Source organism: Pseudomyrmex gracilis, unplaced genomic scaffold, assembly GCF_002006095.1.
Source record: "Pseudomyrmex gracilis isolate BER0280 unplaced genomic scaffold, ASM200609v1 scaffold_340, whole genome shotgun sequence".
NCBI lineage: Eukaryota > Metazoa > Arthropoda > Insecta > Hymenoptera > Formicidae > Pseudomyrmex > Pseudomyrmex gracilis.
The window spans coordinates 39,520-56,596 of NW_018020924.1; the positions used below are offsets into that span (position 1 = coordinate 39,520).

Sequence of the window (17,077 nt, forward strand, 5' to 3'; positions counted from 1 at the left end):
CTTCTATCAAAATAGTTCAAAATGAGGTTTATTAATCTTAAAACAATAAGATAAATTATGATTATAAAAAACAAATTACGATTTTTTTAACATAATACAGCAATTTTACCATACAAATAGCGATACCTCGAAAACAATTTTTTTTTTTTTTTTTTTTTTTTTTTTTTTTTTTTTTTTGGATTCCCAATCACTTTCCGAAGTATTGCGGGCGATTTTTCGGACATCCTGTACATATATATGTATATGTGTATACACAAATACTCACTAGTTTTTCTAGAATTTTTTTATATTAAGATTTTTTAGTTTTTGTTATAAAACACTATAACTCGAATTTTTATATAAATTCTTTAAAAATCATGTTACGTCGGATATTTTATTGTAAAATTGTCTGGTAAAATATTTTACTGTGATATACTCACGGTGTTTCACAATCTTCGCGACATTATCTGTATTAATCCAAGTCCTTGACATCCCACAAAAAGTCAGTTTATTAATGCTAATTCTTACTTTCAGACGTTGAAGACGTCAAGTTTGTCATCAATTTTGACTATCCTTCCTGTTCCGAGGATTACGTTCATCGTATCGGTCGTACCGGTCGCCGACAAAAAACCGGCACAGCTTATACGTTCTTTACGCCTAATAATGCCAACAAAGCTAATGATCTGATACAAGTACTAAAGGAAGCAAACCAGGTAATCAACCCGAAATTGCTGGAACTTGCCGACAAAACCGGAGGATATGCAAGACATCGAGGTAAAAAAATTATCAAAAAATAGATAATTGCATAGATAATTTAAAAATGTATATATGTTTATTTGATAATGTTTTTATAACTAGAGCAATAAATAAATGTGTTTACTATTATATAAATTATGATAAATTGATGGATAATAGGTGGCAGAAATCGATGGCGTTCACGTGGTGGCGGCGGCGGCGGCGGCGGCGGCGGCGGCGGCGGCGGTCGCAACGGAAAAGAACGCAGTTACACGCGAAGTAGAAGTCGAACTCATAGCAGAGAACGAAATGGTCGTGGCAGTCGACGAACTTACAGTCGTAGTTATTCGCGAAGTCGTAGTCCCATCAGTAATCGTAATGGTAAATCGTTAATCAATGTGAAATAATATTAATGTCGTAGAACAAATGTTGTTAACAAAATCTTGTTTCTTTTCAGAAATTATTGGCAAGAGTTATTGGAGTAGCGAAAGATGATCTTCCAGCTCCGAAAGTAAAGAATATGTGCATTAATGCAGGTAATATATTGTTTCACGTCCAAAATACGGAAGAAACGATTGTTGAAATTCTATTTCAACGAAACGTATTATTTATGTTAACTTTGTTGGAATGTATTATTTGTATCTTTGTCGCAACAAATAATACGTACAAGTATACTGTTAGTGTAAACACATCTTTGCATACAAGTGCTCTCGTAGGTGTATATATAGGGTAAGTTTGATAAAAAGTTTAGTTTTTCTCAAAAACGGTTAGAGATAGGGGAATACATTTTATTATCAAAATTATAGGATTAAGGAGAATATAGTGATTTTAAATATTTTTTTTACATTATCAATCAAAAACAAAAATTTTTTTTCCATGAAATGGGATACTTTTGAGTTATTTTGATAATATTCAATGAGCTTAATAACTTTTATATTAAAATATTTTTCAAAACACTCAACCTTTATCGAGATATAAACAAAATTAAAAAATCAAAATATAGAACAAATCTTTTTACTATTATAATAAGTACTTAAAATGTTTACTGTTATTCCAGACGTAACTGTAGTCTTAGTGAAAAGCTTGCTTGGATTTCTTTTAACTCTTGAACGGTTATTTTGCAAAAAATATTGTTTATTCTTTCTATCATGTTTTCTCAAGTGATAGGACATTGAAAATAAGCTAGCTCTTTTTTTTCTATCCAAGCAAGCACCCACAAAGAGTACAAATCTAGAATAATAATGAACATTTTGAGCTTTAATTGTAATAGTAAAAAGATTGTTTAATATTTTTTAGTTTGACTAATTTTGTTTATATTTCGACAACAGTTGAGTTTTTAGACAATAATATAAAAGTTATTAATTATTATTGAGTACTATCGATAGAGTAAAAGTACCTCATTCTAATTAAAATAGTTTTTATTGGTAATGTGAAAAAATAATTAAGGTTATTATAGTACGTTTTCCTTAATGTCCTACAATTAGTATAATAAATGTCTATTCTTATTTCTAGCCGTTTTCGAGAAAAACATGCTTTTTGATCAAACTTACTTTGTATGTATATACAGGGTGTCTAAAAAAGTATATATATGTAATTTACCGTAATTAGTCTATAAAAATATATACAGAAGAATAACAAAAACTTAAGCTTGCTCATATAAATCGTTCTGAATGAATCATAGTTTTTACAAACAAAAGTCAAAGATTGCTTGGAGTAAAAAGAGAGAGAAAAGGAGAAGAAAAAGGAAGGAAGAAATGAAATATGCTTTTTTCTACGACATACCAAGAAACAAAGATTATATCTTTTGTAATGCAAGAGCTGTTTTATACAATTTGCGCAAGTCAAGCAGTATAAACTATTCGTTCTTTTTTCAACGCGATGCAGGTTAAAAAAAAATTACAAAAAAAATAATCCAGTCTTTTCAGTTACTAAATAATTAAAATCGATAAAGTTTGAAGTGTCTTGTATAATTAAAAAAAAATGTTTGCATGAAATTAATCATTTCAATAATTAATTTCTATTCTCTTATTTTATACTCTTTTATTCTTTCCAAATTTACAAATAAGAAAAAGAAAGAGTTTGTTGATTCTCTTTTTCGATTGTTTTTTTTATCATTTGACACGTGCTGTCTAGAAGAAAGGAGCACTTTATAGTTATTATCTATGATATTGATGTGCACAAAGAAAGAAGTGTACGGTTCATTGAGTTTCATATTAAGCTAAGAAAGAAGATATATGCGTAACATTTACATTTTGCACGAATCTCTGTCAGTTTTAGTATACTGACTACATCTAAACAAATTCTTACGCTGGCTTATACGAAGAAAATACATCATTAAAGCATATTCAGATTAGTATAAAACGTATTTTAATAGCTACTTATACATTATCAGAATAAGGCGATAGAATATAGAGCCGCGATTCGCGTTGCTGTAAAATACTTCGCGTGATTGCGTGTCTCTCTCTAGATTTAGATGTACAACTACCACATCTCTTACTTCTGTTTGCATCTTTTCTCTTCATGTTATTACTTCCTTTGAAAGCGCTTGGATACTCACTGCGGTTATCTTGGAAAGTGACATCAGAAGAATTTTAAGAGTATATTTTCTCACTTCTGATATCATTTTGTGAAATTGCTGCAACGCATATCTAGAAGCCTTAAGTGTAATCACTACACATTAGTTTTTAAATTAGATAACGCAGGATAATAAAAAACCGTTTATATGTTTTTATAATACTCCTTAAATATACACTGTATTGCAGTTGTAAGTTGATACGAATGAGTCCAGTCATTAAACAAATTCAGCAAATTGAACTTCCAATGTGAAAGTGTTTAGCTAGTAATATATTTATAAATTGTAAATTTTAGACGTTTAGTGGGCGTGTTTATTTGTAATTGTATATTCCATATATATTGCGTCTATATATACATTTGGATTATTAAAATAAATATTAAAAATAATAATATTTAATGTGCAGTATTTTTTTATTGATGTAATCTAACAAATACACTCCTAATATCTTTATCATTTTGTATACGCGCATATTAGCTCACTTATAAACATTTCTATTCAATCTACTTCTCAAATCGTTTATTTATATTAAATAATCACTTACCTGCAATGTATTCGGTAACCATATACATAACTTTTGATGAAATTTAATAAAATAATAAAAAATTGTACATAAACCAAAGATTTGGTAAGTTTTTTTATTATAGCAATGTCGTCGTATCGCACACCTATATTATTTTATTAGTTGTTTAAAAAAAGATTGATAAAATTTGATTCTATAGGAAAATAATAATCTAAATGAGTCACAGTGTAAAGTAAATTTTTTCGATCGTCTTCTGTTTAATTTAATTTTTACCTTAATTACAGTAATAGTACTTAAAGATCTTATCATAATTTTAGAATACCGATTCTGTTTGTCTTTTCAATCCTGATGTTTTCTGTGCGTCGATTTTGTTTAATTTGTTCTGTGAGTGTCCGACATTTCATTGGCTGCGTAGTACATTTCGAGAAGAATGTTTACTTTTCATCCAATATTAGGTGTAATTGACGATCTAATAAGTTCACGCGAGAAATTATCTTTCGTTTTTTGTTTCATTGAATTATAATCGGATTATTCACAATACAAATTTATTATATTATTACACACACATATCTTTTTCTTTTTTTTGTGTGCATACGTGTGTATATGTGTAAATTATATCGTGCACTCGTAAATCACAAACATGCAATATTTTTTTTAGTTCTCGACGCATGCTCGCTTGAGTCGAGTATTCCATCACTTTCGCCAGAGAAAGACAATCTTTATAATTATCATGGAACGTTTAATATCTGCTTCTCGACATTTATCCAGAACAAGCGGCATTTTTAAGGGATTTAATCGAAACGGTAATTGACGTCGAACAACTCGATCACGATTACGAGAAATTCAATCGCGCAGCCTGGACCAAAGTTCGAGGCAACGAACTTCAACTCGTTTAAAAAAAAGGCACGCAAGTTTTTGGAATGTTTTGTTACATGGTATTTTAGAGATATTACAGTATTTATTATAATTCGGTATAACAGTATACTGTGCCTCTCAATTAAAAAAGCTTTGAACAGTTCTCAAAAATGTATTGGCCTAGACCGCGCAGATTTGCTCGCCCGTTCGTCTTGTGATTGTAAAAAAAAAAAAAAATACCATTGATGTTCTATCATAATGTTTTAACGATGAAGTGCAGTTTTTTATCGGACTGTGTCTTCACGATGTAAATGTGCGCAGGTAACACGAGATTTATTTCTTTGTAGACACACGCACAGTGCGTGTGTGTGTGTGTGTGTGTGTGTGTGTGTGTGTGTGTGTGTGTGTGTGTGTGTGTGTGTGTGTGTGTGTGTGTGTGTGTGTGTGTGCGCGCGCGCGCGCGCGCTCGGATTTTTCCTTTACGTTTTTTCCGTAAGTAAACAAGTTCCTCGCATGAGTTGGGAGTAAAGGAGGGATTTATTTCGTTTACAGGACTCTGCATGCTTCGTTCACATATATTACAAGGTATGCATATAACAATTATAACATTAAACCTCTTAGGTGTCTTTTTGTGGACGTAGGAGAGAGCTCTATGGCGCACTTACAATTATATTTGCGATACAACAGGATTCGTGTGTCGTGCGAGGATCATATACTCGTGTGTTTCTTGTGTGTAGTGTGTCAGACATGTGATTTTTCTTCGGTGTGCGGATCTCTCTCCTGGGCTGAAGTGACCCCGAGTAAGCGAGTGACAAATACAAGGATGAAATTTTACACGATCGTTTCTAACTTCCGATCATTATGTAATTCTCTTTTTGCTTATACTTTTGATCTGTATACTGAAGAGTTTTTCTTGTTTTCCAAGATTCTGAAGAGATACGTGATTAATACGTCAGTGAAGTGTGTGCGTACAGTAGAGATTTGATAAAATCTACATAATTAAATATCAGTCAGTTTACTGATCAAATCACTAAGACAGTTGGAAGCCTCGTCTTGAAAGAGCAAAGAGTAATTTTCTAAAAGAAGCAAGGATCAGTGATAGGATCGGTCGCGAAATAAAGACGATTTGGTTTAATACGTAACTTATCTATACATAGTCAATTCAAGAAAAAAATTCTTGCACAAAAAACATTTCTCACGTCACTCTATTTTCACGCATAATTTCTACGTTTTGCATTAGATGTCGCACATGTCAAAAGGGATCGCTTAGTACACAATTTTATTTTTTAGCTAATAAAAATAATATAATCTCTCGATTGCCTTTTCTCGTGACTCCTCGCGTGATGAAAAACGAAAGAGATATCTTGTAAACGAGACTTTCATCACCGAAATTTGTTTTTATTATATCGCGCGCTAAAGAACAACATAAAAATTATAGTGTACAACATCCTAATTTATTGTTGCTTTGTAAAAATTTTTCGCGATTATTTTAATCATCATTAAACTTTTTATACAGACGCGAATGTATACGTTATTGAGGTCGATAATTATTTAATTAACACGCATCTTCTCATATTGCACGGTTTACTACATGTGTATATACAGTCAAAATGCTTCGCAAAGATAAATACACGATTTCTATCGCCAATCTATCTATTTGTAATCGATTTGCAAATACTGGCTTGGTGTCCCTTTCTATCTCTAACGCAGACACGTAGAGTGTCATCTCTAAATATACATAAAGTATTCCTCACTCCTGCTCTCGTGTAAAAGCCCATAACACAAGTGTTTACATGCGAACAACAGTCTACGCGTACTATATCCAAACTATAAATAGAAGACAGAATAACTCTCTCTCCCTCTCCCTCTCCCTCTCCCTCTCCCTCTCTCTCTCTCTCTCTCTTTCTCTCTCTCTCTTTCTCTCTCTCAGAACGAAAAAAATCAACAATAGAATACAAAACTAAAGAGATGATGCGATTGCTCCGTTTTGTTTATGATCTAATTTATAGATCTATACAAAAGATTAATCTATAAAGATTAATCTATACAAAAGATTAATCTATAAAGATTAATCTATACAAAAGAGATTTACATATGTACATATATATAATATACATTTGAAAAAATTCAATAAAAGAATAAAATCATATGTACATACTTATTATTATTTTTGTCAACTTATATTACATCTATATATAAAGCAATGTTTGTGGTTCAGATATTCTACGCATAGACCAATATGAATTGTTTTTGATTTTATGTTAAAACTTTTATCATCAAAATCGCTTAAAACACAAAGTAAAAAACTCGACGAGTTACGAGTCATGGCTCGAGAGATTACACATTCAAAATTTTGTCATTGTTAAAAAAGTTGAATTTCTAGAGAAATGATAATCTGTATCACAACATGTCAAATCTATTGCTATATTAGGAGGAAGAAGAAGGAAAACTGGCTCTTCCTCTTGGAAAGAGTTAACTCAAGATCGTGCAGGTACATATCATTTTTCGTTATCATTCATAGAAAATAATATTCGCGCTCGAAGTAAAATTTAATTTTATCTCTCCAAGATTAATCAAAGAAGTGGCTAAATGATAGTCAGATTAATTTCATTTAAATTTTGTGACATAATTATAAATTCGTTACCTTCGTAATTTACATATGTTTATGATTTTTTTTGAAAAAGTGCGGCGATTTGTTATAAAAAACAGTCATCGTGAGTGACGTTATGTGTGCGCGTGTGTGCGTGTGTTTGCGTGTTTGTGTGTGTTACGACGATTGTATGTTTCGTGAGAACGCGTTCTGTTCCGTTTGCATTTCGTGGAATGGAGGGAGAAACTTATTGTATCCGAGGACAGATCCGCACAAATATCTCAAAATGATGTTCGAATTCTCGGATCAATATAATATTTATCGAATTATTGCATCAACTAGACGGAACTTAATCTTATAACAAATTATAACAAATTAGAAGGAAATGAATTTGCTTAATGTCTGTCCCTAGATACAACAGGTTTTGCAAAGACTAAAATATTTGTCGAGACCGCGGGCGGATTATCGAATCCGCGAGATTCTCATCTTTTCTTTTTAGTCGGCTTTCACGGCTGAGATAGCATGATATGTTATGTGCGACGTCACAAGTACGATGCTACTTCAGGCTGAAAGCTGACTTACGCATAGTATCGGTTACACCAAGTAAAAGGAAGGTACACGACAAATAGGGAGAAAAACGGGGAATGCGCGATCGGACACATTGCAAAACTCTTTTTTTTGTCCCCGCATTGCCAATTATCCATTGAGAACCAGTCATTTCTCGGGCAATTTTTTGAACTCGAGATCAATCACCGGATACGGAAGTGCATCTTCGCCGAAATATGCCGTTCGCGCTATGTTGTTTTGCGCTTGAAGATATAGCGTCTCCCCGTGTCATGTTTTAAAATATACAATTATCGTCCATACTGCTTTCTTTTCTTTTTGTGAGCACGTTCCGCGTCTTTGTCGTCTCCTCGTTCCGTTCACGAAGTCGACGACACCGCAACTTCTCAACATAGATCGGCGGATATAAATTTGTATACGCGGCGTCGCCGATCTTTTCTGAGCAATATATATGAAAGCACCGGAGCCGTGTTGCTGGACATCAGGTAATCACGACCGACTCGATGCAGCGGAAACAGGAAGTATAAGATTTGCACGTGACGCGACCGCTTCGCTGATACTACGTATTGGCGAAAATCCGCGGTCACCTCGCGGCTCGTTACTTGTGTCTCCGTATTATAATCCTTTTCCAGGCTTTTCTCGTGATTTTATTTGTTCGCTATTTTCCTTTGCAACTCACTTTAAATATTTCAAATTTTTTACCAATTTATGTCAGATTTCGCAGACCTGTTTTTCTATTGCGAGTCAGGAAAAAAATCGCCCGGATAAGGATTAAGTCTCTAGCGATATCAAGGCATCTTTTATCTTGTACATTATTAATGATGAAGAAGCAGGAGAATGCTTCTGAAGTCCACTGACGTAAGTTTTGAATTACAATGGTTGAGTTTTTCTGGCCCTCCAATTTTCCATTTCACAACAACCATTTGTTTCTTTGTTTTTTTAAATTATACTGGATAAATAGAAAAATACATATAACCCAAACCATGGACTTCCGAAGTTCTGAAGTCTATACTTGATGCCGCTAGAGTTGATAAACCTACTAGCTCATACCAGCAGGCTGTCGTATACACCCGGAAAATTATCGGAACGTTCGATACCGTTACAGTTACGTATGTACCTTCCAATATCTTCGAGCGTTGAACATTTCGATTAATCTCCGCATGCATGTGAGATCGTTTTGTCTCTGCTCCACGAAATAACGTAACACTCTGTGATAAACACGTAGTAACTGTGTTTACACGAGCGATTGTTGTTCCACGGGAAAAACAAAGTGATCATTCTTAACTCGATGCATGTCGTACGTTATCTTACCTCATCTTAAGGCTTTCTTCCCCTCTTATCCTTTTTTATTTTCTCTCTCTCTCTCTCTCTCTCTCTCCTCGCGCGCGCTTCCTTGTCACGGTAATTTTTACCGAATCCAAAGACTATCCGACGTTAATTTCACAACGACAGACGCATCCGCGGTGAGCGCGTCGACGAATGAGCTCACTAGCTCGTTCGATGATGCGCGGATCTTGTGTAACGTAGATATAGTTATACTTATATACTTATAAACTTTGCGATTTTTTTGAAATTGTTAACAGGCCGTGGCTATACAGGGCCCACTACGTTTAATTCAGTCTGTGGCACGCGGTCTTCCGAGCAGATCATAAGATACGGTGTGCGTGTGTGCGTGTGTGTGTTCGCATGTGTATCTTTGTTTATATGTATATTGTGCGACATATGTTGTATTTCGTCATCCTCATCATTTCCCATTGTGACATATCCATCGAGCGTCGCTAACGTCCTTGTTCCTAAAGTAATCCTGATGATCAAGCGGGCAGTAGAGGAATGTCCAAGTTTCTCTGATCAATTTTCAATCGATTACTGACTGACTCTTTTGGATACGAATACATCAATACGTAAATACGTATCACGTATATTCGGATCCAAATAGGCTACCGAAATCATTTAAGTCGTCAGTAAAATATTATTTCAAGAGGTATAATTGGTACACAGTGTTATGAATTGGTATAAGATCAGAGAGATTGTATGCAAAGTTAAGATTCAAGTCGGATTCTTCAAAAACTCCGACTAGAAAAATCACACTGAGCTTTTGTACACGTTTTTAACTCCGTTTAACGATTTCCTCTTCTGCCTCACTTCTTCATACCAATATCGTCGTCGCCCCGAGACAGATAATAACTCCAGTATGTAATGTTAAAGAAAAAGAACACAAAGGGGAACAAAACACGCGAGATGATGTCGATCTTCGCGCTGCCCTGGGCACGCTTACAGTTGAACACTTTATTCAAGCACTTTCGCCAGAATGATACTTCCGCTGCAGTGGTCGGTGCTGTCGAGGCAGAGGATGCCGTCGTCGCCGCGACCGCCGCCGTGATCGGTGGTGAAGGCGTGACGGCGCGCGACATAGTGCGTGACGGTGTTCCCATGGGCGATGCTGAAGAAGCCGGCGAAGGCCATCGCGACGGCGACGGCGATGACCTCGCTGAACTCCTACGCGAGTGATGATGCGATGATACTCTTGTCGGCGAACACCGACCGGCGATACAGTCTTCGTCGTTGAGCGGTGAAAAAGACGGCGGTGGCGACGGCGAGCGATCCGGATGATAATGCTGATGGCGATGCGACTGATGATGATACTGTTGTTGATAATGATCCTGTTGATGATACGTACGCGGCAGCGAAGAGTGTCTCAGTATTGACGGATTGCTGCCGGTATGACGATGACGCTGCTGATGATGGTAATGCTGGTGGTTATGATGATGATGCGAATGATTGTGATGATGATGATTTGGTGGGTGATGATGATGATTCTGCTGATGGTACGGTTGTCGGTGACGAGGACGCGAACGTTGCGGCGATCGTGTTTGGAACTGTTGCTGAGGATGGCCGCGAGCCACTTCCCTTGTTGATCCGAGCGCTTCCTCTTCATGGCCTACTCGCCCTCCTGTTCCTCCCGAAACAGGTACGTGGACCAGTACGCGAGGTTGAAGAGAGCGAATACGATTGGGAAGAAGATCCGAGAGATGACGTCGATGCGCTTGGACCTTGTCGGGAACTTGGACAGCCACGACCTGCAGCAGTTTTTTTTCCGTGGTTGCATATGTATTTCGCACGTCCGCATTTTATCCATCGACATGGAATCCTCCGGATGTCGTACCAGAGGCTTCTGAAAGAATTCGGACGGTATTGATCCATTAGATATTCGCTCGCATTCTTGGCTACTCGTGCTCTTTAATCGAAATAATTTCGATCTCTTTCTTTCCTTCTTAATTCTTTTGCAACCGAATCAAGAAAATCATGGAAATAAGAGCATTTATGCATTTTTCGACTAATCAAACATCTTTCAGATCTTTTCTATACAATAAGCCAAGAATCTTTTCGGAATTTTCAATCCTAATTTGACAAAACGTACGAGCAGATTGAATTAGATCTTAGAACGAAGAAGCGAGCAAACTCGAAAAGAAAAAATTGCCCGAAAAAGCTAAGCGTCTATCTCGAAAGCATCTCAAGCGCGTTTGAAAGCGTTCAAGAAACGTTATATCTTGGATGGTACTAACCATGGCAAAGTTGGTTCCGTCCGGCTCGAGCAACTCCGACGTTGGATCGATCGATGACGAATGCTCCATTTCGCTCGGCGAGAATTGCTTCTTTATGTTGTCGCGATGCATGTCGCTACGCGATGCGTAGTTGACCAACGCAAATTCGAGTAGAGCCCCAAAAACGAAGGTCAAGCACACTCCTGTCCATACGTCGATGGCCTTCGTGTAGGAGACTGGTGGCAGTGAGGCGTTTATCCCTGATGTCTGTGTAGCCATTGTTAGTAGTGTCGTAACGCCTAAACAGAGAAATACAGGCTTTCTCATCAACTCTTGTATCATTGACTGACAAGATTTTCGAAACGTACATTTAGCTATTTAAACACCACAGTAATTCACATAAAACGATTTGTATATCATATATATCGTATAAACTTTGAAATATCAAAAATATTTTTATTTAATTTTTATATATCCATTTCTTACTTTGTAAAAATATATTTGACAACACCTACGCGAAGCAAACACAGTTCTTTTTGTCAATAAATATATAATAAAGTAAAGTAAAATCAAAATAAACCTAAGGAGCTAGAGGAACTAATTTACCGCATTGTTGTGCGGTAATTTACCGCATTGTTGTGCGGTAAATTAGTTTCTCTGGGTTAATTTTAATTTTAATTTACGGATTTGGAGCTTATTTTATTATTAATAAAATTTTATTATTATCAAAATAATATTATTATCAAAATATATATTATTATCAAAATATATATTATTATCAAAATAATATTATCAAAATAATATTATTAATAAATAAATAATGAAAATTTTTATCAGGTATATATGTGGTAGCATGTTTCATTTGAATCGTTGATTTTTACCTAGTGACACCCGAGCAGGCACAGCAGCCTGATCTAGCCAGAAGGATACCCAGGACACGATAACGAGCATGCAGCATGGGATGTAGATTTGGATGAGATAGTAACTGAATTCCCTCTTGAATAATAGGTCCACTTTCAAGCAACTGTACTCTCCTGTTACATTTTTTATTCATAGTAACGAGTTATTTGCAGATATACGCTACTGTGCTGTGACGCAAAAAATATCTGTTTACTTACCGGTATTTGTTTTGCTATTGCAATAGTCCGTAAGAAATTTCTCTAGAGTGAATCTCGGCAAGTGTAAGTTTTTGACCACTTGAACGGGATCGCCTTCTTTCCAAAGAAAGACCAGATCGTTTGTCGTCCATCCATCTGTTGAGAAGAGAAATGAAGATAATATTATTAAATATTTATTTTGTTAATGCTTAACTCTTTCGATACGGCAGTTCTCGCTGCTCTCACTGAACAAGACGCCGCGCCAAAACACGTTGCGCGCGGACAGTTTTCAACGTTCGGCGCTATGTTTTACATCTAAACAACGCCGCTTTGACAATGCTTTTTAGAAGAAAAAAAAGTTTTCTTTAAAACAAGATATATATACTTATAATTTCTAATATATATTTACTGCAAATTCAGTGTAAATATACAAAGTTTTGTGGCGAGCGATTATAATCGCACGTCGTATCAAAAATTTTTAACAAAAATAGAAATTACAACTAAATATCGAATTAATGATAATTACTTACAGCTGGCCATACGAAGTGAGCAAATTTGTCGATCCAAGGGATACAGTTTCAAATTCATGGGACAGGAGAGCGTCAGAGATATTCTGCGTTAGAAAAGCAACTAATTGTAAGATTTATATAAGACTCGTGGAAATAAAAGCAATTATAGCGATATGTAACAAACGTGTCTGTTTGATCATCGCACATGAAAAGATAATCTTCAGTATATTGGCAAGAGAAAGAGAGAAAAGCGAATTTCGTAACATTCGATATAGTGATGAGAACGCGCGGGACGATTTTATTTTTGTTTTATTAATGTCGACCAAACGAAATTGATCCCTCCAAAGTGCAAAGCTTTTTTTTTTGAAAATAATATTTCATCAAATCTTTTAATTAATCTTAACCCTTTGTGGTCAGATCTAAAAATGACGATGAGTTAGTCAGACCGAGTCTGAGATAAAAAAAAAACAAATTAAAAAAATCTCTAGTAGTTTCTTAAATATAAGCGTTTAAAAAACACTAATTTTTTCTAGAAACGCCAATGCGCACTTTCTGAGTGGGTCTGGGAGACCTATGTCTGACTATAAAAGATTAAAATCCCGCACTGATTACACACACAAATACTCTGCACAATTCGTTATTAGTGTATAATACTCACCGTATACTATAAAGAACATCGCCATTCGGATATATGCGTATGTATACGTTCGGCATAATAATGTTGTGGAAGTGACCCTCCTTTTCGTTTGCGAAGAACAGATCTGGCATCCAGACGCGATTAGCTTCCGTCAGAGTTAAATATTTAAGTTTACCTGCAACGTTCAAAACGCGGATAGCGACCGCTGTGAAAAAGCTGCATGCGTTAACGAATCTCGTATCGCTCGTTAACGTTCATTCAAACAGAAAGCACGAAACGAGCGGCAATTTGCGAAAAAAGATAAAAATAGCCGTTCTCAAATTTGCGTAACGACGCATGAATAAAATGTTACAATTCGCCCTTTATAGCGTGATAATTGCGCTATGAAAAAAGCCTCACAAGCGCCCTCTGTGTTTGTAGAATATCTTGCATTCTCGCTGCAAATGTCGGATTATTATCGCAAAAAATAATTTGTTAAAGATATATTTTTTATCATTTAGTAAAAATAAAACGTGTACATGTGAACAAATTTGCTCTCTTTTAGATTTGTTAATTATTCAATGTGCAACGTTTGTGATAATAATCTGTATTTAAAAGCACCACTGCAAGCTAATATTATCGTGACATCATACACACATGAATGCTATTGCATGATTGCTATATTACTGCGATTTTATCGCATGTAATTTTATTATTGTGGCACATTATTAGTGACAACTGGTAACAACATAATGAGATGGAATAAATAAACATAAAAATGTTTGTTTACGAAAATGTTTATTTACGTACCTTGTATATCATCAAACCGCAATCTCTCATCCAACCATTGTTCCCGAAATGTTAATTGTACGGAGTATTCCTGTAGAGAAGAAGAAAAAGTACGATTAAAAATGCGCGACAAGCTATAGCAAAGTGTAATAAGTTATTTTTCTCATAATAAGTTTTTTTTCTCTTTAATATTCTTTTTAATATTCCGATAGTCTTATCAATTATAAAATTACGTANATCACGAAACGAAGAACCACGTGCGAAACGCGAAAAAAACCAACAAAAAATTCTCATCTCTCGAATTTCAAATCAAAGAGAGAGATATTACGCGTTTGTAATAATAGTTTGTGGTTTAATTTCTCTAACAAATGAAAAACAAGACAGCTTTATGCAAATATGAACAGAGGCTCTATATTTAAGATGTGAAAAGATCCTGATATTTACTTCTTTACACACATCTTTACTGAAATATAATACTTCAAGTACTTCAGTTTTCTCAAGCAAACAAATTTCGGTATCGTAATATTACTTCAATAAAAGAAATATAAGAACAACTTTATTCGCCGTATAATTGTTTTTCTTTTTCTATCTATGTTCAAGAATAATAATATATAATAATAATAATAATAATAATCTCGCAGCTCTATAAAAAGCAGTTATTTATACGTTTTGTACAAAGAGAATTTCTTTCTAGCTAGACAAGTGCTATTGTTTGAAATGCGCAATACAAAATTAGTTTTTGAACGTTTAGAACGATTAAATTTTGAACGTTTTTATCGTTCTTATTGTATACATAAGTATATAAATGATCGTTGAGATACACAGATATGGATTTCGACTCTTTATTTCATATAAAAAACTATGTTTTCTTAGATCGGATGTTGTTCATGCAATTAACACAATTGCACATTTTTTTAAACTCTTTTGAGTTAATTATAAAATATTATTACATTTGCTATACATATTTTATTTCATTTAGCAAAGCATATATATGAAAATATGTATAAAATATATACATAAAAATCATTAATTGTATATTTTAAGTATTTAAATTCTTTTATTGAAAAAAAAACTGTTTCAATTTAATATAATTATTACAACTACATTATTTAATAATTATTACAACTAAAGGATTAACAAAGTCTATAATATTTACGATCATTTATCCACATCTGCAGGATATTAATCTTCTTTTTGAAATAAAAAATCATAAACGTCGATAAGTCGACGGATCGAATTGGCGCATCTAACTAAATGTAAAAAACTGTCATTTTATCATCTTGCATTTGGGCAAGCGACGTATACGCGTCAATATGTAACGACTACTTATCAACTGATTGTATTATGTGTGTCAAAATATAGAAAACAGAAAATATGTCATTGCAGCGACGGCGAAGAGCGTCCCGGGAAGAAGTTTCCTGTCTCTGTAATATTAAAATATTTGCTTTTCTTTCCGAGGACACTTTTCTATCAAAAAGCATTCCATGCATCTCACAATAAGCATCGACATACTGGCAGGCATCAAAGACTGATTTGTCATCAAACATTTTTATATATTGCACAACAGCCAAAGGGAAGTTAAAAGCCATGCAAAAGCAAACATCAAGAACCTACCGGATGTAACTGTATCAAATGCCGGTAATATCTCGCTCATCTACACAATCTCTGTTAGCGATAAAGAGAACGCATGCAGTTTGGCTCACGGTGTCTCATATCTCCTCAGCTCGTCTGCGACCGTTCCTGCGACGGCGAAGAGTCCTGTGCCCTGTTTCCTATTTTAGAGAGAGCAAAAGGAAATGCTTCCTTCCTTGCATATTATCTTTTTTAATTTCCCTTTCTTCTGTTTTTGTTTCTTTTGTTTTCTTTCGACTACTGACCGTCAATTTCGTAGGCCTATCTTCCGCGTTTGATGTAGCTAAAGTTTTGCTTTTTTATTTTTTAAATATAAAAACGTCGAGCTTTGTTTCGTCAGTTTTTTTAGCTTCTTTGTGATATTTTTCGCTTTATAAGGTGTACGAGAATTTTCACACTCATGTGTTTCGCTCTTTTTTCGGTTCGATTTTGTTTTCTTTCTAATTTGTTCAATAGCGTGTGTTTGATCATTAACTTTTAACGATTCGGCCGGTACCCATTTGTATTCACACACATCTAATATCGACGGAAAGTTTCTGAAAAATTGAGGAACATGCCGCCAAACGAGGATTCACCGATCGACCTCTTTTCGAACTTTTGTTTCGTTCTCATACGCACACTTATCTTTTTCTTTTTACTTTTTCTGACTAATCTATTACTTAGAGAAAAACACGTTTGCAATGCCCATTTGTACTTCAGAGTACTTATTCTTCTTGTGTAACACAATGAGCTTTTTTAGTATAAATATTGTGTACTCTCTCACGATGCATATATCATTTTGCGTTTTTTCTTTTTTTTTACATTTTTCTAGCTAAATTACAACTATTGTTTGTATGAAAAAAATATTGCGCATAAACGACGTTATNAATATATTCGTCTATTGTAGGGAATATGCGAACGGAAAATTCAACTTGTGTTTGTTGAATAAAATACGGTAGAATTATTTGTAATTGGTAGAATAAAATGTCGTTAATGAGAAATACATAGTTTTTACTTTCTTTTTGACACTCAGCTTGATTAGAGTACGCTCTGATTACTGTGATTGTCCTAAACCAGATCGATTCTAGACTGTTT

General features: G+C 34.6%; 2 protein-coding genes across 12 annotated transcripts in view; one reads left to right on the forward strand and one right to left on the reverse strand.

The window, feature by feature from the left end:
• LOC109860177 (probable ATP-dependent RNA helicase DDX17) overlaps positions 1–2,651 on the forward strand; it is a 9,070-nt gene extending 6,419 nt beyond the window's left edge. For both annotated transcript variants that reach the window (XM_020439081.1, XM_020439080.1), the window contains 3 exons: positions 514–753; positions 895–1,095; positions 1,172–2,651. In XM_020439081.1, the coding sequence (XP_020294670.1) occupies positions 514–753; positions 895–1,095; positions 1,172–1,209 (479 nt within the window). In that variant the 3' untranslated portion in view covers positions 1,210–2,651. The remainder of the gene's footprint in view (positions 1–513; positions 754–894; positions 1,096–1,171) is intronic.
• Positions 2,652–9,176: 6,525 nt separating this feature from the next.
• The window catches only part of LOC109860178 (glutamate-gated chloride channel), a 50,295-nt gene continuing 42,394 nt past the window's right edge, over positions 9,177–17,077 (reverse strand). For 8 of the 10 annotated variants that reach the window (XM_020439087.1, XM_020439085.1, XM_020439082.1 and 5 more), the window contains 7 exons: positions 14,393–14,462; positions 13,625–13,778; positions 12,988–13,070; positions 12,479–12,613; positions 12,242–12,394; positions 11,382–11,659; positions 10,672–10,990 (listed from right to left, as the gene is read on the reverse strand). In XM_020439087.1, coding sequence (XP_020294676.1) covers positions 10,757–10,990; positions 11,382–11,659; positions 12,242–12,394; positions 12,479–12,613; positions 12,988–13,070; positions 13,625–13,778; positions 14,393–14,462 — 1,107 coding nt within the window. In that variant the 3' untranslated portion in view covers positions 10,672–10,756. Of the gene's footprint in view, positions 10,554–10,671; positions 10,991–11,381; positions 11,660–12,241; positions 12,395–12,478; positions 12,614–12,987; positions 13,071–13,624; positions 13,779–14,392; positions 14,463–17,077 lie in introns of those variants that run through there. The other 2 variants (XM_020439092.1, XM_020439086.1) reach the window with 2 other exon arrangements.